The 26,768-nt window shown below is 39.8% G+C and overlaps 1 protein-coding gene across 7 annotated transcripts in view; it reads right to left on the bottom strand.

Moving 5' to 3' along the window:
* Positions 1 to 26,768, bottom strand: part of PDSS2 (decaprenyl diphosphate synthase subunit 2) — a 269,730-nt gene that overhangs the window by 128,115 nt on the left and 114,847 nt on the right. For all 7 annotated transcript variants that reach the window (XM_081828740.1, XM_081828742.1, XM_081828739.1 and 4 more), the window contains one exon: positions 2,424 to 2,622. In XM_081828740.1, the coding sequence (XP_081684866.1) occupies positions 2,424 to 2,622 (199 nt within the window). The remainder of the gene's footprint in view (positions 1 to 2,423; positions 2,623 to 26,768) is intronic.

The following is a 26,768-nucleotide window of genomic DNA, read 5'->3' on the forward strand; positions in this document are numbered from 1 at the left end:
GGAGCCAACAAATATAAAGTTACTGCTTACTTTTTCCTATGTGCACATAAAAAACCTGTAGTCGAAAAATGAATGAAATTAATCTAGAAAAAGAGACATCTGTCTAAAAGTTAGGCTTCACTTTTTCAGCAGATTTGTTTTCATGTGGTCAGTGATACCAGTATGGCCTCCCCAGTGGATGTAAATGTAAACATTTTGTGCAAATTACACGTTCCTTATCAACTTTCTCAGTACTTTAAAAAATGAAATATATAGTTTTTAGCTTATTGCTGCCAAAAGGGTTTATTGCAAAAACAAACTGTTGCCAAACAATAAAATAGTTACAGGTTTACATTACACAAGCAAGTGTGCTCAGTCTACTCTCTACCCTCTCTGATCAGCCTTGATTTCCCACATATACTCACCAATGCCCCACTTCCACCTTACTATGTTTCCCATTGAGCTTTGGGCCTGGTACCTGGTGGCTTGGTGACTCTTGAAGGCCATGCACAGGCCACAGTACAATTGGGTGATACATCAAATGGCAGCAATTTCAAATACTTCTACACCTGATATAGGAAAAAGTTAACGATTAACCTAGACAGTCAGTGCACTTTGTTTTATCAGCAATTGCCCTGCGTTCTGTCCTTGATTGGGAGGTGTCTGAAAGGGTTGGGAAAAGAGGTAAGTTATTGCTGGTTGTCCTCCAGATTTACTATCACCTTAACATGAGAACACTCTCCATTGTACATGGGTCTCATATTCTATCAGCCTACACTAGACAAAAACTCAGGCAGAGGTTGGAAGTATAAAGTAGACGTCTATGAAACCCATCCTGGCTCATCCTAATGGAATTATTAGTAATCATTCTCTGTTAAAAAATCCAGGACAAATGTTAAGACAGATGGGATTCTGGGACAGTGGACTTACACTGAGACTATCCTTAGCAAACCAGGATGTACCCTCACTTGACCTTCAGGTGAAGGAGATCTGCCTTTCTCTGTCTTCCTCCTCCTCCTTTCCTATTGACTGGAGTGAGAACATGATGGCAGCTATTTGGGGCCAAAAATACAGTAGTAAGGTAAGGATGGCAGAGCAGTAAGACAGAAAATGCCTTTGGTTCCCCACTTTGTAGAATCAATCCTAGACTAGACTGCCTAGTCCTGGATTTTTTTTTTTTTTTAAGATTTTATTTATTTATTTGACAGAGAGAGACAGAGTGAGAGAGGGAACACAAGCAGGGCAAGTGGGAAAGGGAGAAGCAGGCTTCCCGCCGAGCAGGGAGCCCGATGCGGGGCTTGATCCCAGGACTCCGGGATCACGACCTGAGCCGAAGGCAGATGTTTAATGACTGAGCCACCCAGGCGCCCCATCCTGGATGTTTTTACATGAAAAAGAATAAATCCTATCTTGTTTCGGCCACTGTTATTTTATAACTAAACCTACCTCAAACTCATATATAAGGAATATCTCTACAATCTTTCTAGAAAGCAGCTTGGCAATATGTATCAAGAATGCTAAAAATGGGGCGCCTGGGTGGCTCAGTTGGTTAAGCGACTGCCTTCAGCTCAGGTCATGATCCTGGAGTTCCTGCATCGAGTCCCGCATCGGGCCCCGCATCGGGCTCCCTGCTCAGCGGGGGGTCTGCTTCTCCCTCTGACCCTCCCCCCTCTCATGCTCTCTCTCTCATTCTCTCTTTCTCAAATAAATAAATAAAATCTTTAAAAAAAAAAAAAGAATGCTAAAAATGATTAAACCCTTTGAGCCACTTTTAGGTATTTATCTGAACAAAATAATCTGGAATGAGGGATACTGCTGTGTAAAGATGTTTACTGCAGATTTATTTATGACAATAAAAAATTAGAAGCAACTTAAGTTCCCAAAATGAGACATTTGTTAAATAAATGATATTACATCTAAATAACTGAATACTATGCAACCATTAACAAGTTTGTGAAAAATGTTAATAACATGGGAAAATACCCACATCATAATATGAAGTAGGAAAAAATAGGCAGGACTGAAAAAAAAAAAACCTTATACATGTAAGTTCTCACCTATGTTACAAAAAATTCACATATATAAAGGTAGGAGCAAGCAAACAAAAAGCTTGAAAGGAAACCCATCATAATATTAACTAACAGTGATTATCTCTGGATGGTGAGGTAATATAGGTAATATCTGTTTATAGATCTTCTCTGTGCTAAATATTTAACAGTATTCTATAATTAACAAATAATTATAACCAGAAAAAAACAAATTAATTTCAAAACTCTTTGTTAGCATTTACCGGCTTTACTGGTGTGGACACTGCCACCATCTTCATCACAATTTTACTGAGCATCTACATGTGGGGAGCTGGGGCAGCAGGGTGCACAGACCTCCACAGCTCCAGTAGAGCCACCTAAAAGTCATCCAGACATGAGTAACCTGCCCGGTATTACCTTGGTGTTCTGTAGTAGCGCTAGTCTGTTGCAGGCATTTGCTAGAAGAAAGTCTCCACTCAGGATAGCTATTTTATTTCCAAATTGCATGTCTTTCAATAGTCCATCAGAAGATTGCAATTCATTTAAATTTACTATCCCACGATGTACGAGGAGAGCAGTATGGATAAGTTCTGTGATCTCTGCCAAACTTCTTTGACTGAAACATGAAGGTAAGACTTGTCTGAGTGTCAAGAATACCACATCAGTAATGTCAGAATTCAGTTTCCAACAGTAAAATATTTCAGTGACTAGTCTCTCTCTCTCTCTCTTTTTAAAGATTATTCCTTTTTAATGACGTTTTTAATAGAGGACTCTCTAATGAGCAGTTTGGGATCTATAAGCAGATCTTGACATGTTCCTTCCCTAGAATATTCCTTACCCTCCCTCCCATGAATAACCAGGATTCCCCAGAGAGAAGCTGCCAGTGGGGCCACCCTCTACAGTTCCATTTAGATACTCTGTTATCAGTATACCTTTCCCACCTCTGTAATTTTAGGATTTCTGAAATTCCTTACTAGTACCTAATGAAATTCCAATTTAAGGAGGACCATAACCCGTGTCAGGCATTAAGTTAAACACTTTAATATGCTATCTTTTTTAATCCTAATGCAAAGCTATGGGATTTACAGAGATGAATAAAATGCAGTCTCTTTCTTCAAAGACCTTACATTTCAGAATAAAAACCAAGATATATACCTACAGTAGTAAATAAAACAGAGAAGGCCCTGGAGAAGTTTATAGTATAGTACCGTATCAGATGGAATGTCAAGTAATGTTTCTTTTCTTTCCTTTCCTTTTTTTAAAAAATTTTTTTAAAAGATTTTATTTATTTATTTGACAGAGAGAGAGGCACAAGCAGGGGGAACGTCAGAGGGAGAGGGAGAGGGAGAAGCAGGCTCCCTGCTGAGCAGGGAGCCCAACTCGGGGATTCGATCCCAGGACCCTGAGATCATGACCTGAGCCGAAGGCAGACGCTTAACTGACTGAGCCACCCAGACGGCCCTCCATTTTTTGTTTTTTAAAGATTTTATATACTTATTTAAGAGATAGAGAGGAGAGCGAGAGACCACAAGCAGGGGGTGGGGGGAAGGGCAGAGGGAGAGGGAGAAGCAGACTCTCAGCTGAGCAGGGAGCCTGACATGGGGCTTCATCCCAGGACCCCTGGATCCCAGGACCTGAGCCGAAGGCAGAGCTTAACCAACTGAGCCACCCAGGTGCCCAAAATGTTTCTTTTCTTATACTTTTCTATAGTTTGTACATTTTCTACTCACAAAAGCATTATTTTAAAATCATAATAACCCAAACAATTACTAAAATATTTAAATTTCATAATCATCCTATGATAGATATTAACTCCTTTTTATAGCTGAGAAAATTGTTACACACCAATAAATGACTTTCCCAAAGGCACACAGTAATGTAGAGCTGTTAATCTGTTGGAATCTGTTACAAATGACTTTATGTGAATCACACCACTTGGTTTCCGTGCTCCTGTGTTGTCCCCTCCACATCAACTCTGGGCTTAGCCATGTGACTGACTTTGGCCAAAAGGACCTTCGAAAATGTGACATAAGCAAAGCCTGAAAAATGCTGTATTAAGACTTGTCCAAAGCAGTCACATGAGTGACCCCAGGCAGAAGAACCATCTGGTCAATCCACAGAATGATAAGAAATAAAATGACTGTTTCGGGTTACTAAATATAGGGTAGTTTGCTATGTAGCAATTGATATCTGATACAGAAACTGGTATATCTGGGTGTGGTGTGCTGCTCAACAAAAGCCTAAAATATGTCTGTGGCTTTGAGTCTGAATGATGGGGGCTAAATGGGAAAGTTGAAGAAATGGCACATTCTTAGTGGCAGCTGGAAGGCAGTGAAGCAGTTGTTACTGGAGATTGAGAAGGGACATACTGTGTTAGAAGGTAGTGAAACAATTGGCAAAACTGTTGCCTATGGTAACTTGAAAGATAGAAAATATATATAATGAAATTATGTATCTGGATAAGGGGATTGATTCTCAGGCAGAATGATGAAATGCCATCTGGATTATTGTAGCTGCGTATGACAAGGTACAAGAGAAATGAGCTACAGAGAGAACTGTTAGTTTTGAAGCACAATTTAAAGGAACTATAAAGGAGAAAAGACTTGCTAGGTTGAAAATAAAACTTCCACATCTCCAGTCTTTCCAGAAAAAAGCCTGTCAAAGAAAGAAATGGGGGCGCCTGGGTGGCTCAGTCGTTAAGTGTCTGCCTTCGGCTCGGGTCATGGTCCCAGAGTCCTGGGATCGAGCCCTGTGTCGGGCTCCCTGCTCAGCGGGAAGCCTGCTTCTCCCTCTCCCACTCCCCCTGCTTGTGTTCCTGCTCTCGCTCTCTCTCTTTTTAAAGATTTTAAAATCTTTAAAAAAAAAGAAAAGAAAAGAAAGAAATGGTATTAGGAAAAAGATTATATCAAAACTGTGGCTGGGCGCCTGGGTGGCTCAGTTGGTTAAGCGACTGCCTTCGGCTCGGGTCATGATCCTGGAGTCCCTGGATCGAGTCCCGCATCGGGCTCCCTGCTCGGCAAGGAGCTTGCTTCTCCCTCTGACCCTCCCCCCTCTCATGTGCTCTCTCTCTCTCACTCTCTCTGTCTCAAATAAATAAATAAAATCTTTAAAAAAAAAAAAACAAAACTGTGGCTATAAGAACTTTTCTAAAGACCTAAAAAATTTAAGGTGATGCTTAACAGACCCTTTGGCTAGATAAAAGGTCTTCTAAGAACTCTAAGGGTACTGTCCCACAGCAGCCTTACACTCAAAGTAGAGGTGTCCATCCGAAAAAAGAACTATGGATGTGGCTTTTAGGGCATGGAATGAACAGTTATGACATTCACAGAAATCCCAAAAAGCTTTTAAGGAAGTTGTATGAGCTTCAACTAAAAGTGACAAGAGATAGTTCAAAGGAAAAAAAGGAGCTTCTAAACCAACTTTCCATGGACAAGAAATCAGGCTGAGACAGCTACTCAGCTATAAGTATGAATCATTTCTTCCTCTTCTTTTTTTTTTTTTATTAAAGTATAGTTGACACACAGCGTTATGTTAATTTCAGGTGTATAACATAGTGATTCGATAAGTCTGTGTTATGCTATGCTCACCACAAGTGTAGCTATCTCTGAATCATTTCTTACTGAAAATGTTCAGGGAAAATAGTTCCAAGGGCAAAGGATTCTGGAAGACAGTGGAATAGGGAACCTCTCCCAGGAAAAAGACTGGGCCCTAGTCAAGAAATATTCTTTGCTTCTAGAGTAAGAGGTTCTGATACTGTGTGCCCAGCTGGATTTCAGGATTACTATGGACCATTGATTATTATGTGCTTCCAAATCCTCCCTCTTTTTAATGGAAGTGACTATTGTGGTTATCTTGTTCCCAACTCACCATTCTATGCTAGGTGTGTAGTGGTGATAGGGGTAAATAACTCATCCTTTTAGTCCCCTGCACCTCTGGAGCCACATCCACAACTGGACCTAACAAAAATTATGAGCTCATGGACCTTGAGCTTGACGCCATGAAATATATGAGACTTTGGGGTCTTGGGAGATGGTAAGTATATTTTGCAAAAGGAAGGAATGTGAATCATGGGGACCTGAGAGTAGACTGTGGCAGACGGTTATACCAACAGCCACCAGTGAATCATACCTCCTGACATCTATGTCACGTCTCCTCCCTGATTAACTCTGAGTTGATTATATGACTTGCTTGGCCAGTGGGATATCAGCAAATGTGGGACAAACAAGCTTGGTAAGTGTTTTTGCATTGGGGCTTACCCTCTTGGAATGCTGCCCTGAGACTACATGTGAAGAAACCTAACGTAGCCTCCTTGAGATGAAAGACAACATGGAGAGGAGAATGCCCAGCTTTTCTAAACATGCTCACCCTCCAGTTGGCCTACCAGGTAAATACAGCCACATAAATAAACCCAGGAGAAACTAGCAGAGGATCAGTCCAGCCAACCCACAGAACTATGAAAAATAAAATGTTTACTGTTTTAAGCCACCAAGTTTTGGGGCAGTTTTGTTATACAACAGATAACTGATAGAGACTTCAAAATCCAACCTATTTCCACTATACTAGGCTGCTTCCTAGATCGCCAGTTGAAGTATTTTAAAATTTTCTCTGAAGAAGGTAAATTTGTGCTGGGCCTTGAATGACAGGTATGATTTCTACAGCTGGAGAGAAGGGGCACACACAATAGTAGAACAGTAGGGATTAGGAACCCCAGAATAAGGAAGAACAGGACTCAAGCCTGGGTGAAGCAAGAGGAGAAAACGTGACCAGAGGGTGAGGAGGTCAGTTTGGTCAGAGTATAGGGTCTATGTGGATAAGTTAGAAGTAGGAATCTGGAGCTAGATTATAGCAGGTTAAAGGGTCTGTATTTTGTTACACAGGCAGTGTTTTTGAGAAGGAGGGATGATATATATATATATATATTTTAAAGATTTTATTTATTTATTTGACAGAGAGAGACATAGCGAGAGAGGGAACACAAGCAGGGGGAGTGGGAGAGGGAGAAGCAGGCTTCCCGCAGAGCAGGGAGCCTGATGTGGGACTCGATCCCAGGACCCTGGGATCATGACCTGAGCCGAAGGCAGAGGCTTAACGACTGAGCCACCCAGGCACCCCAAAATGATTTAGGAAAAATATTCTGAAGGTGATATGTAGAAAAATCTGAAAAAGTAGATAGTGAATAGAGAGATCAGTGAGGGAAGAAGCTATTACAAAGGCCCAAGGGAAATATAACAAAAGGGCTTGACTTAAAGGTCAAATTTAAGCATTTGACCCAGGACAACCTTAGACATGGAGACAAATAAATATAAAATATTCAAATAATAAATATGAGACTTTTTAATCCTAAAGACTACTGAGATGTTAACAGAAAACATTTAAAAACAAACAAAAGGAGATAACATTTAAAATTATCCTTTAAAAAAGTAACTCTTTTAAAAGAAAAGAATAAGAATTTTTCTCTCAAGAAAAATATGGTACTAGTTTAAACAACTATGACACAATAATTACATAAAGGTACAATTATATAAGATTAAGGAGCCAAACAACTTGGCATCTATAAAAGAAAAATCACATTTTTAATTTCCTTTGTTAAAAAAAAGTAAAAGAATATGTAAAAATGACCCAGTGGACATACAGTACTTGATTACAAATTGGGGGAGTAGGAGAACATGAACCAGTGAGTTAAACAGCTTGTAAATAAAGAGTAAATTCATGGTTTAGATGAAAACCTTACTATATCCCAAAGAAAATCACCAACAACAGAGCCTTAGAAGACTACTGAGAAGTTAATAGAAAGCATTTAAAAACTAAGAAAAGGAGCTAACATTTAAAATTATTCTTTAAAAAAGTAACTAAAAGAAAGGAATAAAAACATATTTTATTAGTATTCTGTTCTCTATAATACCAATCACTGTAAAAATCCGTAAAAAAGTCACATTTCACAAAAATCACACAATGGGATTGTCAGCAAATGTATAACTCAGGAAGGGTTAAGCACTGGACAGATGTTTCATTCAGTCAGCTTACGAAAGAACATAATAACCAGGTATGCAAGAAGTTGTAGGTGTTTTGAATTACTCCGAGGCTGAAAGTAAATAATTGTGAGCTTTTAAGAAAGACATCCATAATCATAAAACAGCATTCATTAAATAAATAGCAATCTTTAAATGCTACATGGTCAGAATCAACAAAAACAATTGTAATAGTAAAAGTGAAAAGCCATAATTTGTACAGTACCCACCATTTACAAAGAACTTTCATTTATATTATCTACTTGTGAGTCTAATTACAGCAGGTCTGGGGAGATTAAATACTTGATCAAGAACACTCAGTTTGTAAAGGACCAAGCTGGAACTCAGAGCCACCTTGTCATAATGACCAATGATAATTTAAAATGTTTATTTACATAATGAAGAGTAGATGAGGAGGGAAAAAAGGCCAAAGTCACCAATGTAACCAACACTGGTATCTGCCCACCAAAACTTGTCCAATTTTTATCCCTAGTTCTAAGCATGAGAGAAGATAATTTTCTAAGATTTTATTTATTTGACAGAAAGAGAGAGAGAGAGAGAACAAGCAGGGGAGCAGCAGAGGGAGAGGGAGAAGCAGGCTCCCCGCTGAGCAGAGAGCCCGACGCAGGGCTCGATCCCAGGACCCTGGGATCATGACCTGAGCCGAAGGCAGTCGCTTAACCGACTGAGCCACCCAGGCGCTCCAGATTCAGGGATTTAAAAAAAAAAAATTACCCAGACTGGCAGTTAACAGTTACAAAGAGACAAAAATATTACTATTAACACTACTCTTCTATAGAAAATAGAAATGAAATGATTTGTCATCTTTGAAATCTGTCCTGCAATTCCACTATCTGGTACTGCACTCTCAATTTCTAAGATTTTATCATCAGATAAACAACTCCAGATACATTATGCAAGAGTATAATTTAGTGTATAGCAGAGAAGTAGTGACAGTATGAAAGAATCTGGGAAATTTTTCTTCTCATTATCTTATTCCTGTTTTAGCCAACCAAAGCAATCTAGTAAACTTTCAACATACTGGATTTTAAAAATTATCTTAAATAAAAGTCTTCATGCCATTTTATGTACATATATTTTAGTACTCTTGGGTATTTTTCATGCTAAATCTTGATTGGAAAAGAGTCACAAATGAATACCACTTATGTTAAATAATCAGAGTAGGGAAGTAATTACCACATTGAATGAAACTGAGGATTAATCAATGTTTCTACAAAAATTTTCAGCAAATCACTTTCTTTCAGTTACATTAAACAACTTCATCTGTTCTGATCCATTTTTTTCCCAACATTTCTCCAAATTTTTTTAGCATCCTAGGTTTTAGATGTAAGGATGGCAGACATTGCTAGTTACCTATCCATTCTTATGTTCCTCACTACCAATATATCTTTGATTATATATGGAGTGATAATGTACTCACTTAAAAATACCTCTCCAAGATCCCCTGAGGTTAGTAGTGATCATGTAGCACAGTCTGGCCAAAGAATGTAAGCAGAAATCTACTAGGTGGAGCTTCTGAGAAATCTCCTGAGTTCTGATGTTAGGGGACAGATTCAGTTGGTGTGTACCTTTGGCAATTTGGGCTTACCCCTTCTTCCTGTCTGGAAGATGGCCCACCTACTTTTCTGCCTAGAAGATGGCCCAGAAGAGACTTAAGGATCCTAAAGGGGACCCCCAACCTAAGGATGGTAGAGCAGGAAGAACAGAGAAGCTTGGGCCCCTAAAGACTTACTTCTTTGAGGGATATACCAGATCTGATGTGCCCACCTCTAGACTTCTTGTTAGCTGAGATAAACACTGTACTCTTTTAAGCTACTGTTGTTAGAGTCCTATTATATGCAGCCAAAAATAACTTCCTGAAAGACACGGTTAATAAAAATTACACCAGAAAAGATGGCAAAGATATTTTATGTTCATATTTCTGCACTCTGGTTTTATTCACTTAATGTTATTTCTTAGAGGGCACCTGGCTGGCTTGGTTGGCGGAACGTGCGACTCTTGATCTTGGGGCCATGAGTTCGAGTTGGGTGTAAAGATTACTTAAAAAAGAAATTTTAAAAATTTAAAAAAATATTATCTCTTGGAGATAGTTCTACATCATTTCCAAACACAGAATCTCCCTGTTCTACTTAACATTTCTCTAGAGATCCACTGTATGGATGTACCATACAACTTTTTTTTTTTCATACAACTTTTGCTGCTACAGGGTGAGTGATAAATATATATATATATATATATTTTTAAGATTTTATTTATTTGCGAGAGAGAGAATGAGAGAGAGCATGAGAGGGAGGAGGGTCAGAGGGAGAAGCAGACTCCCTGCTGAGCAGGGAGCCCGATGTGGGACTCGATCCCGGGACTCCAGGATCATGACCTGAGCCGAAGGCAGTCGCTTAACCAACTGAGCCACCCAGGCGCCCAAATATATTTTTTGTATAAAGAATTTTTAGAACTCCTAGAGTTAACCCATTCTGTGCTCGAAAGTCTTTGAACAGAGCTGTTATTTATTGTACTATCCTGTAATTCTTTCTTTCTTTTTTTTTTTTTAAAGATTTTATTTATTTATTTGACAGAGAGAGGCACAGTAAAGAGAGGGAACACAAGCAGGGTGAGTGGGAGAGGGAGAAGCAGGCTTCCCGCTGAGCAGGGAGCCCGATGTGGGGCTCGATCCCAGGACCCTGGGATCGTGACCTGAGCTGAAGGCAGATGCTTAACGACTGAACCACCCAGGCGCCCCCTGTAATTATTTCTTTAGCCATCTATCTACCTGCTACCCCTCTCCCTCACTGCACTGTAAATTATACTCCTGTTTCTCTAGGCTGCCTACAAATGTTTGTTAAATGAATAACTCTAATTAGCAGTCAATTTTATAAAGGTATAGTGGATTATTATGATTCTTAGTTTCAAAAGGGAAGGATGATATAAACTACAAAGTCAGGTTCATAGAATCAGAGTTCTTGACCCCAGAGGTCAATTAACCTCAATTAGCCCCATCCAGGGATGAGTGATAACTACCTCACAGGAGCCAGGTCTGCTGATAGTTTTAATTATTAGAAATTGTTCTTTATATTAACTTGAAATCTCTTCAAATGTTTTACATGTTTAAGTTGGCGTTAAAACAGTATAAGGGTCAATTGTGTTTCACTACACAGGCAAGGCAGATAAAAGACAATGGAATCTTCTTTCTCTTTCCTTTTTTTTTCCTTTTTATTCCTCCTTCCCTCCTTGCTTTCCTTCTTTTTGAGAGGTTTAAAAATAGCACAGAAAAGTACAGAAAATAATATAACAAATACATAATATTCCATTTAGAAATAACAAAGGCTTACACTTTGTGATTTTTAACAGTTTTTAAAGATGCATTTTTTAAAAAACCTTTTTATTCTGGGAATTTTCAAATATACCAAAGTGTAAAATCTGGCATAAAGAACCTCTGTGGGGCACCTGGGTGGCTCAGTTGGTTAAGCGACTGCCTTCGGCTCAGGTCATGATCCTGGAGTCCCGGGATCGAGTCCCGCATCGGGCACCCTGTGCAGCGGGGAGTCTGCTTCTCCCTCTGCCCCTCCCCCCTCTCATGCTCTCTCTATCTCATTCTCTCTCTCAAATAAATAAATGAAATCTTAAAAAAAAAAAAAAAAGGACCTCTGTGGCCCCTAATCTTGTTTCAGCTGCACCTTTCACTCTTCTTGCAGACTATTTTGAATTAAATGCCAGGTATCATGTCATTTCATCTGAAAATACTTCAAATATCCTATTTTTTTAAATGCCTAAGAGTGATTATCATTCCCACTTACCAAATTATTTATTACTAAAAATGAAAAAGATCAGAAATTAATTACTAAATTATTAATTACTTTGAGCCAATTAATTACTGTATGCTAAGTACTTCATGTAAAATAATTTTGCAAGCGTAACAATAATTCAATTAACAGATTAATAAATAAAATAATGTCAAACTCACAACAGCTTCTGAGGTAAGCATTATTATCTCTACCATACAGAAGGGAGTTGGGCTGGTAGGCTAACTGACTTGCTCAAGTTCATATAGCTAGTGAACTATAGAGCCACAAGCCTGGGGCTCTCTGATCCTAAAGCCAAGGCTCTTTGAATATCAATGGAAAACTAAGAAAAATCCCAAATACAAAATGTACAAAATTGGGGGTATTCTAAAAGTATTAAACTGGTAGGCAACAGTTATTTATTTAAAATTGTAAGTTTTGGGTGCCTGGGTGGCTCAGTTGGTTAAGCGACTGCCTTCAGCTCAGGTCATGATCCCAGGGTCCTGGGATCGAGTCCCACATCGGGCTCCCGGCTCAGCGGGGAACCTGCTTCTCCCTCTGACCCTCTCCCCTCTCATGCTGTTTCTTTCCTGCTCACTCTCTAATAAATAAATAAATAATCTTAAAAAGTAATAATAATAAAAAATAAAATTGTAAGTTTTTTTTTTTTAATTGGAAAACTAACTTTTATGATGTGAGAATAAATTTGAAAATTTCAAAGAAACTTTTGGAAAAGAAAAGGCCTGCCATTCTAGATTTTAAAACTTATAATTAAGTTATTGCAACTTCAAAAAGTACAGTAATATCATGAGAAAAAACTAATAGATTAGTGGAATGGAATCCAGAAAGAGATCCAAATATATTCAGAAAACTAATCATTTATGGTAAAGATAACATTTCAAATTGTTAGGGAAAAGATGGATTATTCCTACAGAAGATGTTAGAGCAAAAGGCTGTCAGTTCAGGGAAAAAATAGTAAAGTCAGATCCCTACCTTGTACCATAGATAAAAATATATTTAGATAAAGATCGAAATGTGAAAAACTATGAATTTAGGAAAATATTCTTATGATCTTGGGGGAAGAAAGCCTTGTAAAATAAAATGGGAAGTCAGGAAGCCATAAGAAAAATAATGGCTAAATCTGAGGAGTTAAAATGTACAAAAATGTTTATTAGTGAAATAAAACATAAAAAAATAAGACTCAGGCAAATATAGACTTGAAATAAAGTATCTGCAACACATACAGCAGACAAAAGATTGTACTCAAAATATGTGTGGAGCTTACTGGACAAGAAATTAATAAGAAACAGATAAACAGCTCAAGCGCAAAATAGGAAAGGATATGAAGAGGTAATTTCAGGAGAAATACAAATGGCAAAGAAAACATATAAAATGATGCTCAACCTCGCTAATAATTTGGAAAAGGAGTATTATAAAAATGAGATAATATTTTTAGTCCATTAGCTTTGCAAAAATAGAAAAGATCAGAAATGAGCAAGCAGGAAGTTGAAGACAAATGTAGTCCATCACTTTGGTCCTCCGCTTAAAACCTGCCAGTGGCCTCCCCATCTCACTCAGGGTAGATGCCCAAATCCCTACAATGGACTCCAAGGTCCAACACAACAATCTGCCCCAGTTCCTCTACCCCCTTACCTGTCTGAATTCATTTGTTACCCTCTTTCCTCCTTGCCCACTCTTCTCCAGCTAGGATACATCTCCTTGCCTTTCCTTGAACATGCCAAGTCTGTTCTTGGCACAGTGCCTTTGTCCTTTCCTCTGTCAGTACCAGTCTTCCCTTATCTATCTAACAAAACTTAGTCACTTGCTTCCTTCAGGTTCCTGCAAAGTATACCTGCTCAGAATGCCTTCTCTGGGGCGCCTGGGTGGCTCAGTTGGTTAAGCGACTGCTTTCAGCTCAGGTCAAGATCCTGGAGTCCCAGGATCAAGTCCCGTATCAGGCTTCCTGCTCAGCAGGGAGTCTGCTTCTCCCTCTGACCCTTCCCCCTCTCACGTGCTCTCTCTCTCTCAAATAAATAAATAAAATCTTTTAAAAAAAAAATGCCTTCTCTGACCACTCCACTTACAACAGAGACCCTCCCATGCCCACCAGAGGTCCCTATCTCCACTTCCTGCTTTTTTTTTCCCTCCATTGCACTTATTATCCTCTGACATGCTCTTTTGTCTGTGTTTTGTTTCCCTCTTCACAGCCCCCATAAGGGCAAATGGGGGTTGGTGGAGAAAAGCAGATAAGAGCAAAAGAATTCTTAAAATATACTTCAGGGGTGCCTGGGTGGTGCAGTTGGTTAAGCATCTAACTCTTGGTTTCAACTCAGGTCATGATCTCGCAGTTGTGAGATTCCTGCATCAGGCTCTGTGCTTAGCACGGAGTCTGCCTGAGATTCTCTCCCTCTCCCTCTGCCCCTCCCACTCGTGCTCATTCATTTTCTCTCTAAAATAAATAAATATTTTATTTTTTTTTTAAAGATTTTTTTATTTGAGAGACAGAGAATGAGAGACAGAGAGCATGAGAGGGAGGAGGGTCAGAGGGAGAAGCAGACTCCCCGCCGAGCAGGGAGCCCGATGCGGGACTCAATCCCGGGACTCCAGGATCATGACCTGAGCCGAAGGCAGTCGCTTAACCAACTGAGCCACCCAGGCGCCCTAAATAAATATTTTAAAAATACTTTAAAAATACCAAAATATCAAAAATATCAAGGCATATGAACTATAATAGAAAGGAAAAGTATATGCTTTTAATGTCAGGTAAAAGAATCTCTCTTGGTGATAACCTTTAATCATAACTGTCAAATACTGATTTTTTTTTTTTTAAGATTTTATTTATTTATTTGACAGAGAGAGACACAGTGAGAGAGGGAACACAAGCAGGGGGAGTGGGAGAGGGAGAAGCAGGCTTCCCGCAGAGCAGGGAGCCCGATGCGGGACTCGATCCCAGGACCCCGGGACCATGACCTGAGCCGAAGGCAGTCGCTTAACCAACTGAGCCACCCAGGCGCCCTCAAATACTGATTTTTGATAAGGGGGCCAGACCCAAAGGTCCAAGAAATTCATTCAATTCACTGCAATAATTACAAAAACATAATGATTTTCTTAGTCTGCCATTTATTCATGTTGATAACCTAAGTGAAGATGGAACTTTGAATTTTGAATTTGCCATGATCACAGCATTCAAAACAAATGCTGTTTCATTCCTACAATTGGAAATGAGAAATCTGATTAAAAACAAGCTACTGAAACTAGAAATCTCAACCACTGAAAGCAAAATGCCAAAGCTGTAGGCCCTAGTAACAATGACCTCCAAAGATTGAATCAGAGGTTCAAGGGCTGTAAAGAATAGCCAGGTCTTATTTCCAGCTCTGAGCACACACACTAAGCAATCACTCAAAGTACTGACAGTTCTGTGTCTCTTTTAGAAAAGCTTACCCGATACTGTAAGTTAGAGTACATAGAAAAGAAGCCTGTCTCATTCAAGGAGATTCGATATCTGAATTTATGTTAAAATCTTGCCATACCATGAAAATATAAGGTGTAGAAGTTGGGGGAGGGGGAAATCTTTACTTATTTTTCTAAACAATTTTTGTTTATTTATTGGACAGAGAGATAGAGCACAAGTAGGCAGAGTGGCAGGCAGAGGGAAAAGCAGGCTCTCTGCAGAGCAGGGAGCCCGACGCGGGGCTCGATCCCAGGACTCTGGGATCATGACCTGAGCCGAAGGCAGACGCTTAACTGACTGAGCCACCCAGGTGTCCTCAATAGAAACCTTTAAAACCAAGTTCTCCCAGGATGCCTGGGTGGCTCAGTGGGTTGAACATCCGACTCTTGATCTTAGCTCAGGTCTTGATCTTGGGGTCGTGAGTTCGAGCCTTGTGTTGGGCTCCGTGCTGGGTGTGGGTCTTACTTAAAAAATAAATAAAAATAAAACAAAGTTCTCCCATATGTAATTCTGAATCACTGGTAGTTTTGCAGAAATCTAATTTTAAAATAATCCCAGCTTAACACAAAGACTTCTGTCTCTTGATTTATTTCTAAAAAAGAAAGCTTAGTATATTTTAGATTTTTAAGTAAAAATTGTATATATTTAAGGTGTACAATATAATGTTTTGATAAACATACACACACTGAAATAATTACTAGGGTCAAGCTAATTAACATATCCATCTCCTCAGTTACCTTTTTCTCTTTTTTTTTTTAAAAGAAAGCTCAGGATTGATGTGTCCTGTAATTAGTTCCTTCCATACCTGTCAACCAATCTACAAAGAAGTGAGCTGCCTTCAGAGAGGGCAGTTATACTTGAGAAAGCAGAGGATGTTGAGGTTCAGTAAGGAGTTGCCACAGTTATTACTAGGAATCAGCCAACCAAAACAAAATCTGTAATACATTTTCTCTTTATGCACGAACAGAATAAGGTTCTACTTAGTGATCAACTAACACACCTATAAACTAGTAAAGCATAACCAAGCCAGGTAACTTACTATATTTAAGAACATTTAAAAAAACAAAACAGAACATCATTTTGAAAAACTAGACACAAAGTTGACTGTCAACACATAATTATTCTGCAGGTCAACGAGGTGTTCATTATGAGGTGGGAGAAGGGTAGCTAGCAAATAGTATCTGGTCACTGAAAATAGTTTAAGCTGGGTTGTTTTCTGCCTGAGAAGCAAAGGGAAAGTAGCTAGGCATCCTTATCTAGGTCTCGAAAAGTACTTTTTGGTTTGGGTATCACAAAAGGGGTTAAAAATACTTGAGACTACCAAAAAAGCCTAACAAGACATCTGGGTGCTACGGCTGTCACTGTCAGGGCAGCCCTTGGAGGGAATGCCCGTATCAATTCGGTTTATCAGATGGACAGCTGATCAACATTAAACAGACTTGCTCTGGGCAGACTGAGCTGAGCTTCCTGACATGAATTCCAATGAGAGCCCTCTGCACTCTACCACTGAGCTCTGCCATTTTTTACTGTTGCAGCTCCCTGGACATATGGGAATCCCTAGTGATGAGCACATAAAGCTGCCTCTAACTCAAGTGACGGCTCATTTCCCCTGGCTGAAGGCAGACATTAATATCCCGAGGAGATCAGACCCGCCTCCCTGACCCCCAACTACCGAAGCAAAACGACTGTCCTATTTCTTCATTTAATAAGCTTTTAATGAAGAAAACCCAAACCCCTTCTCTGACTGCAGCACAGTTCTACATGAAAAGGTTATACAAATACATCTGATTCCGTGTCAAAGTTTTCCAAAATATGTGTCTCCCTCCCCACGGGAGTGTGGATTCTGTCACTCGCCCGCCCACAGTGCTCATTCTTCCTGCTGCAGTCCAGGACTTCAGTTCTCTGCTCCGATAATTATCAACTGTCTCCACGTGATGGCAGGTGTAGGATTAAAGAACTGATTACAAAGAGCATGCTGGTGTTTCCATTTTCTTACAAACCTCTTTCATCCAAGGTTCATCATGGAGCTATGAAAACTACTTCGGGCACAACCCAACCGGGCCAAGTGACAGTCCAGTGACAACCCAGAGAGTACACAAGAAAATGCTTCGGAGCTAAATTAGAATAGGAGAAAACTAACAATATTTGGTGAACTGGAGTTGGCATACATACTTTTGGGAGGGATAAAAGGAAGGATACATGATGGCAGGAGATGACAAGCAGGTTTTCACCTGTGAATCATGGCGCTTACTTACAAATAAGGGGAATCTGAATCATTACTTGGCCTACTGCCAGGGCTCTGTGAGCTCTGAATTGCTTCATGAGAGGCTAAAGTTGGAATTTTCTCTCCTTTAGAGAGCAAGTAGGGGCTAGGAGAAATGTGAAGGCTGCATGTTAAATGGGGCGCAGGAAGCACTGCAGGAGGAGAAATGTCATCCTGCAAAGACCTTTCCAACTAAGTAACAGAAGGCAGTGATGGACTGGAAAGGGAGCCTTGGTTGGCTTCCCTTAGACCACCAAATGTGTCTGAGGCTGGAAAATGTGAAGGTGAGGTGAGCATTAAGGGGCAAAGATCTGTTTCCTCTGAAAAATCATGTCGGGCGCCTGGGTGGCTCAGCTGGTTGAGCATCTGCCTTCGGCTCAGGTCATAATCCCAAGGCCCTGGGATCGAGCCCCGCATCGGGCTCCCTGCTCGGCGGGAAGCCTGCTTCTCCCTCTCCCACTCCCCCTGCTTGTGTTCCCTCTCTCGCTGTGTCTCTTTCTGTCAAATAAATAAATAAAATCTTTAAAAAAAAAAACAAAACAAAACCATGTCAAGGCCTAGTCTGTACACTGATATGCTTTATTTTTTAAAATTTATTATTTTTTAAATATTTTATTATTTATTTGACACACAGAGAGACAGCACAAGCAGGGGGAGCGGCAGGTAGGGGGAGAGGGAGAAGCAGGCTCCTGCTGAGCAAGGAGCCTGATGTGGGGCTCCATCCCAGGACCCTGGGATCATCACCTGCGCCGATGGCAGATGCTTAACCGACTGAGCCACCTGGGTGCCCCACTGATACACGTTAAATTAGATTGTGTACACTGCTATCTGACTGACCCAGGTATCAAGAGTCTTAAGAACAAATCCTAAATGTTCCCCAAAATATTTTACCAGGTCTTTTCATGTATAAAAGTAGAGTGGCTCCCCAGTATGTTTATACTCAACACAATAGAAGAAAGCCACGGCAGGTACTAGGCGAGCAGATAATGCACAGTTTATAACCTACTACATCCCGGATATTATAATTTTTATATAGTATCTCACTTAATCTTCACCAAGTTTAGTTATTAACCCAATTTTATAGATGAGGAAATGGATTTCCACAAGGGAAAGAAATGTCAGTGAGTCTCTATAAAAAATAATTATGCAGGAGAGGCAAAGACATACAATCTGAATGTTAAATGGAAAGAATTTATAAAAAATCAAATGATATTTCCAAAAACCTCTTTAAATGATTAGATCCTACAAAATACTCTTGTTACCATGCATAAAACTATTTTCAAACTACAGATATGGCTATAAAAATTCTTAATAGGGTCACTGAAGGTTATTTTACCTTTTTTCCCCAAACAGCTTAATTGAAATATAATTTACATATCATAAAATTCACCTGTTTTAAGACCACAATTCAATGCATTTTCATATTACAAAACTGTGCAACCATCACTACAATATAATTTGAAACTTTTCCATCACCCTAAAAAAATAAACCTTATGCTCATTTAGAGCCATTCTTTATTTAGGCTAGTTGTCTTGATTTTCATTTTAACTTTTTGAGTATTTGGAATTTTTAAAGAAATTAATTATAAAGAACAACAACATAAAATGGAAAGGTCAACATACTTTTACTGAAAAGAATATTACAATCTGTGGTAAATACATAATGTGCACATGATATATATGTTCTTCAAAGCCAAATAAATGACAGATCCATTAGGTGTCTGAAAGTAATGCTTATTTTGTTTTTTAAAAGATTTTATTTATTTATTTGAGAGAGAGTGAGGAGAGGAGCAGAGGAGAAGGGAGAGGGACATGCAGCGGAGTAGAGAGCCAACATGGAGCTCGATCTCACAACCCTGAGATCATGACCTGAGCTGAAACCAAGAGGCGGATGCTTAACCAACTGAGACAGCCAGGTGCCCTAGTAATGCTTGTTTTTAAGAAACTGACTATAAGGTATTTCAAAGGATCAATGCAGAAAATGGTATCCACATATAACTGTCAAGCAAATTACTTTGAAAGGCAAATGTATACCATTTATATTTATACCTCATGCCCCAGGCAACCCTTAAGCTTCACATTTCTTCTTTAGCGTGTTTTCTGTTTACAACCACAGAAACAACAGAAAATGTTCCAAAGGTTGCCACAGCCTTGCAAGGGAAGGAGTAATACATACACACTAAATAATAAAAAAAGTCTGGAGTCGGGGTGTCTGGGTGACTCGGTTAAATGTCTGCCTTTGGCTCAGGTCATGAGCCAAAATTTCACATTTCAGCCTGGGGTGCAAGGATCAAACCCCATGTCAGGCACCCTGCTCAGCAGGGAGTCTGCTTCTCCCTCTCCCTTTGACCCTTCCCCCTGCTCATGCTCTCACTCGTGCTCTCTCTCTCAAATGAATAAAAAACCTTAAGAAAGAAGTCTATGAGTTACAATTTAGATGTTATTAAAAAGTATCTATTCATTCTTTCCAATTATAACACTTTATTTAATTCCAATATGGACTTAATGTACATTGTGTTCACTGGGATGGAAATCCACAACTACTGATTTCAAGTGAAATAAGTGTGCCATCCAAATTTCTGTTTCACAGAAAAGTGATACAGGAAGATTAAAATTCACGATTTTTTTTAAGATTTTATTTATTTGAGAGAGAGCGAGAGCGAGTGAGAGAGCACAAGCAGGGGAGCAACAGAGGGAGAGGGAGAAGCAGGCTCCCCACTGAGCAAGGGAGCCCGATGCGGGACTTGATCTCAGGACCCTGAGATCATGACCTGAGCCGAAGGCAGACGCTTAACCAACTGAGCCACCCAGGTGCCCCTTAAACTCACCTTTTTAAGACATCACAACTATGAAATGGTCTACTTAGAAAAATATAGCATACAAGTCAGATGAAAGCATACCCTTACTGTAAAAAAAATCAAAACAATATAAAAGTCTATAGAGCTAAGCTGTTCAATATGGTGGACACTAACCACATGTAGCTACTAAGCACTTGATACATTGCTGGTCCAAATCGAGATTTCTATAACCATTAAAGACTTTGTACCAAAAATTAAAAAAAAAAAAATCCCAGGAATAAGTGCTTTACATTGATGACATGTTGAAATAATATTTTAGATATATTAATTTAAATAGAATATATTATTAATATTAATTTCACTCACTTGTTTCTTTTTATATTTTTGGTATGGCTACTAGCAAATTTAAGGGGCACCTGGGTGGCTCAGTCGTTAAGCGTCTGCCTTCGGCTCAGGTCATGATCCCAGGGTCCTGGGATCGAGCCCCGCATCAGGCTTCCTGCTCGGTGGGAAGCCTGCTTCTCCCTCTCCCGCTCCCCCTGCTTGTATTCCTGATCTCGCTCTCTCTCTCTCTGTCAAATAAATAAATAAAATCTTTACAAATAAATAAATAAAATTATATTTCTATGGGGCTCCACCAGGTTCACCACCCCTCCATCCTGCTTCCTTCCTTAGAAGTTATCTTTCTTATAGCTTAGCATATTTTCTTTCAGACTTTTGCTATATGTTTTTAACATGTTTATAAATATGTTAAAAACATATTGCAAATGCATTTACTAACAGAGCAAATGCTATGCATTTTCCAATAAAAATGAGTTCATATTATACATACTGTACTGTAACTTGCTTTATTCACTTCAAATAGTTGGAAGAATTTTGTCACTATATATAGGACCGCCTGAATCTTTTTTTTTTTTGACTGCCTAAATCTTTTTAATGATGGATATTTATTTACAGTATAGATGTACCATAATGTTCTCCAGACCCCATTAATAAATATTTAAGCCATTTCCTATTTCCTATTATTATAAACAATGCTGCAGTGAACATCCTCATACATGTATTTTTTTGGGATTATTTTTGTAGGATATACCCCTAGAAGTGAAATTACAGGGTCAAAGAGTATATCACTTAAAATTGTGTTATATATTTCTAAATGGGCTATTCTATTTTTTTTTTTTTAAGATTTGTTTGTTTAATTTTTAAAAAGAGAGAGAGAGAATCTCAAGCAGACTCCCCGCTGAGCACAGAGCCCAAGGCAGGGCTCAATGTCACACACATGAGATCATGACCTGAGCTAAAACCAAGGGTCGGACACTTGACAAGTGAGCCACCCATGCACCCCTGGGCTATTCTATTTTTTAAAACAAAAAGATAAATGATCTGGTTTGTGACAGTCTATCATTTCTCCATCAGTCTCTGAAATCACAAGGATACAAGCTTCATGTCAGGGATTCGGTGAAGACAAACAATTTTAACTTATGTCCTGAAGTAAGCCCAGACTTAGCCAACTGCTTATTGTGGTGGGTACCTCCGGGATGATTGCCCTGATAACGATTCCATTTTCTCTGGAAATGCTGCCTCTCCATCCCCGCCCTGAGATCATATGGCGGGTCGTAGCTATCACGTCTGTTCTATGTGGCCCTCAGTTTCTCCTCCCCTGGCTGAGTGACCCAGCACTGAGCACCTGGCCCATTCAGGGGCACTCAGCTTCTTTCTCTGGGGAATCTGAAATTCAGGGTTATCAGGGAGTTGCTAAAGGCAATGCTTCAAGGCAGCATTTATCAACTTTAGTTATTTGTGTGTCACTTTTGTCATTTCTGCGTATACCACGGGTATTCTTATGTACTTGTTTTTTCTTTAAATCTTATCTTTACATCCTCTTTTAGGATTTTGTCTAGAGCCACCATACAGCAAAGAGCTAATGAATGCAGATTCTGGAGCCATCCTGCCTAGATCCACGTCCCAGCTCTGCCGCTTAGTAGCAGTGTGAGCTTCAACAATTTGCTCGACCACTCTCAGTGACCAGGGCTTTCATCTGTAAAATGGAGGTAACAACAGCACACGTGTCTGTGTCCTGGGTGTAAACGACCGTATATACTGTTCTTAGAATGATATCTTTACAGACTAAGTGCTCCATAAATATTAACTATTACTGCTTTTAAATCAATTCACCTTTCTATTTAAATAAATCTCTAGAGGAAACTTTACATTCCAACTATCTGGTTGGCAGAGGTCAGGAGTGAACTGCCTACAGAGCAGCAAGACAATAACCCATGGTGGCAGAAAGTCACCCACTACACCACTGTAGGCATTCTTACGACGGTGTCACAGGCTTGGCATAGACCACAGTCCCCTGGACTTCTAGATGCCTCCCTTAGTGATGGGCAATCCTTTCCTTTCCTCTAGTCCCATCCCTCACCCCCTCCCCCCAACCTACCTGTGATCAGCCCTTGACATTCTTCTATAAATCTTCTACTGATCTAGACGAACACATCTATGTAACAGATGAAGAATTAGCAGATCAGAAAGGTCTAACCGAATTATGTAAGGTTCCACAGATTGGTACCCATAGGTTGTAGATACAAGAACTAAAATCCAGATGCCCTAATTCCCATCCAGTGCCCTTTCTTCTACAGTCAATATATTCATTTTATGAGCAAAGAAAATACTTCTTTTTCACATTGACACTTTATCTTTTCAAAAACAAAACAAAACACCAAACCACTTGCTACCTATTTCAAGTAATCTCAGTGTTGTTTATCCCAGTTGCAAATGAGAGGAAACCAAGACTAAGGCGTGGGAGGAGATGAAGTCACTTATAAGGTTCTGCAGCTCATACACAATAAAGCCACAATTTAAAACCAGAGGTTTCTGATAACAGAACGTTTTATTTTGTTTTTTTAATTTATTTATTTGACAGAGAGAGAGGGAGAGAGAGAGAGAGCATGAGCAAGGGGAGGGGCAGAGGGAGAAGCTGGCTCCCTGCTCAGCAAGGAACCCTATGTGGGACTCGATCCCAGGACCCTGGGATCATGACCTGAGCTGAAGGCAGACGCTTAACGGACTGAGCCACCCAGGTGCCCCATAACCTGATTTTTTTTAAAGGGCAAAGGTTTTGGATAGACACATCTCTAAAGAGGACATATAAATGGCCTAAAGTATAAATGATTCATGATTATTCCCAAAGGTCCTGATGGGGAGAAGCAAGATAACAACAAGAGGGCAGCAGATACTGGACGTGGTCGATGATCAAGAGCTACGGGGACACAGGGACTTAGGAAACAAAACCACCACCTTTCTACAGTTGAACCTGGCCCAACCACTGCACTCTCCTCCCCACAGTTCTCTTGTGTCTAATCATGGCTTCTCATGCTGGCCTTCTGGATCCGCACTGCTCATCTCTACTTCTGGCTTATTAAAATATGCACACATTCAAAGAACATACATTTTAAAAAATAACTGATAAAATGCACTCTAGGGTGCCTGGGTGACTCAGTTGGTTAAGCGACTGCCTTCGGCTCAGGTCCTGATCTCAGGGTCCTGGGATCGAGTCCCGCATCGGGCTCCCTGCTCTGCGGGGAGCCTGCTTCTCCCTCTCCCACTCCCCCTGCTTGTGTTCCCTCTCTCGCTGTGTCTCTCTCTGTCAAATAAATAAATAAAATCTTTAAAAAAAAAAATGCACTCTAAAAAGATGGTCAAATGTGCACAAAGTTCCACTAATCCTGTATGCTGTGAGCTCCTGGGACATGCCAGGCACGGTGTTTGGTGCCACCTTTCCACCATAAACACATCAGAATCCTGCTCTCAAGGAGCTGAAAGCCTGGCAGGGACAGAAAATAATAAACAGAAACAGAGACATCTGAAAATGTCCCCTGCTCACTTCAGAAAATACATTAACTTTGTAAAGGGATAAAACTACACACGCCAGTCAGCAAACATTTTATTCCAGCTTTCAACTGAAATACCACGCAGCATCTTAAAAAGTCTGGATTTAAAGAATTAAACAGAGAACGTGAAGCTCATCTAGTATAATCCAACTCATAGACAGACACTTCTACTCCGTAAGACTTTTTTTGGAAACAGGCAGTTGAGAGTGTGGCTGCCTCCACTGTTGTAGTTATTCTGATCAGACTGTGCAATGGCCCTCTAATTTCCCAAGTAAGCTGATCTCTGTCCACTTCTTGTGGGTTTTATATTGCCATTCATGCCTTTATACATTTCCACATTTAATCATCTTGGCCCTCTGCTACCATTATTGTCTTCCTTATGCACTGGTCTAGTTCATTTTTATGTCCACACTATGGTTTCTTTAAAGGAAATCAGCTTCCTTTTACCCTTCTGCATTCTTAGACGTTCTTCCAATCAAGTCCAATCACTTAAAAGAGTATTCTAGGCCTACAGTAATTATTTTAAAAATATCGATGACTCCTTTCTTTGCAAATGAATTTATCTGTAAGTAAGCTTAAAATTAGGTAGGCTGCAAGGGATAAGACAAACCTAAAATATCTGAGTATGAGCCACCAACTTCCACCATTAAAAACCTTTGTGATACCTGGGGTGTCTCGGTGGCTCAGTCGGTTAAGCGTCTGCCTTCAGCTCAGGTCATGATCCCACGGTCCTGGGATCGAGCCCTGCATCGGGCTCCCTGCTCAGCCTACCCAAATGGTTCACAAGCCAATTTGGAAGTCAAAGACCAGCAGAAAGAAATAAGAAAAAAGAGTCATTTAATAAACAAGCTAAAATATGTTCATCTTAATATAAAAATTTCATAACTATGAAATAACCCACTGAGTTAATTTATGGGAAAAAAGCTTTACAAACGAAATATTTTGATTGTTTGTGACTTAAAATTCAGAACAAATGAAAACAGAGAGAATGGTCAACCTGGATTATCTGATTATCATTAACAGCCATAAAATTATTAATGTGTTATTATTTTTGTATGCCAGACCCTAGGAATATATTCGGGGGGGGAAATGGGAAGACTCCATGGAAGAGGTGACAGGAGAGCTGGGCTTTACTTGGAAGAGGGACACCAAGCTCAATGAAGGCAGGGATGCAGCTACTCGTCCCCACTGGTGCCCCACGGGGCTGGCTCAGCAGTGCTAGGGGGAGGTGGGGGGGGCTCCCCAGTTAGCTTGCTGCTGCTGCCGCCACTGGTCCCAACAAGGCTCACTGCCCCTGCCAGACAATGAACAGAGTCGACAGCCCTGGAACGGTTGGAGAGAGACTTTAGCCGGCAGACAGAAACAGGAATAAGGGCGGAGCGTAGGTTTAGGACAAAGGCGTGGGTGTCTCCTCTCAGACAGGACCGAGAGGAAAAGAAATGAGAACAATACAAGAAAGAAGTCCAGGAACACCCTTCCATCTTCCGCCTACAGCTCCAAATGACTTGGATAAATTAAGGAGACCAAAATGACTGAATTGCTACTATTTGCCAAAGAGTCATTTTCACACAGAAACAAAAGAAAACTAACATACTTCTATTTATATTTTGCTTAACTTAGGTTACCTACATGAAGAAATGTGAGTTAACAGTTGGGTCTTAGGTACCTAAGTCAAATGTATTCACTGACAGTTAATTATCAGAATGTCAAGTCATTATACTACCTAATTTCACCGGCATACTTTCATCTGGACACAAGTGCCCTGCTGTGGTCCGAAACAGAGACCTACATATTAATCAGAGTGGTGTGACAGAATTAGCTCCGTTTGAAGAGAGCAGAGAAATGAATAAGCTAACTTAGCTCTTTGTCTTCATTCTCATTCTAAAGAAAAGAATACAGCGAAGACTTTATCAGGGGAGGTGATACAGAGCTACTGTGGCTTGTCCTTTTAGCAAGCCCTGTTAAGATAAAAATGTACCCACAGTTCAGCCTTCCTGGGTCTTAAGTTTAGGTAATAATTTAAACAGTTCATAATTGAACTGCTTTCCACTGTAAAGGTCTTGCCCTACCATAACCCCTTCTCCATAGGAAAGGACTGAGCTGGGAATCCTGAGAGGAGGGATTGAAGCCTTAGTGCTAGCACTCAGGAAAGGGAAGGACGCCGGGTTGTTCCTTGGGGAGCTAAAGGCTGTCATTCTGAAATCCCTGATAACCCCAGCAGTTTGATTTCTTGGTATTTCTACAAAGAACTTACAATTGTTCTAATTATATTCTTATATATATATTGAATTATTGTATGGCATTACTCTTTGTTGGAGATTTATTATTAATTACAAACATTTCTTCATATAATGTTTGATTTAAACCCTAAAGCAAGAAGATCTACCCGGCACTACCTATATATGTTTTGTACAGTTTAATAATATATTAAGTCAAAGGAAAATGACATTAAACTCTGCTCATTAAAACACATTTAAAATTCAAGTACATTTAGCAAAAATAAGCATGTTTCAATAGTCTGTTTCTTTCTTCTCTAAAGCAAAATTTTGACAGAA

Source organism: Leptonychotes weddellii, chromosome 8, assembly GCF_054177405.1.
Source record: "Leptonychotes weddellii isolate Sample4059 chromosome 8, ASM5417740v2, whole genome shotgun sequence".
In the NCBI taxonomy this organism is placed as follows: domain Eukaryota; kingdom Metazoa; phylum Chordata; class Mammalia; order Carnivora; family Phocidae; genus Leptonychotes; species Leptonychotes weddellii.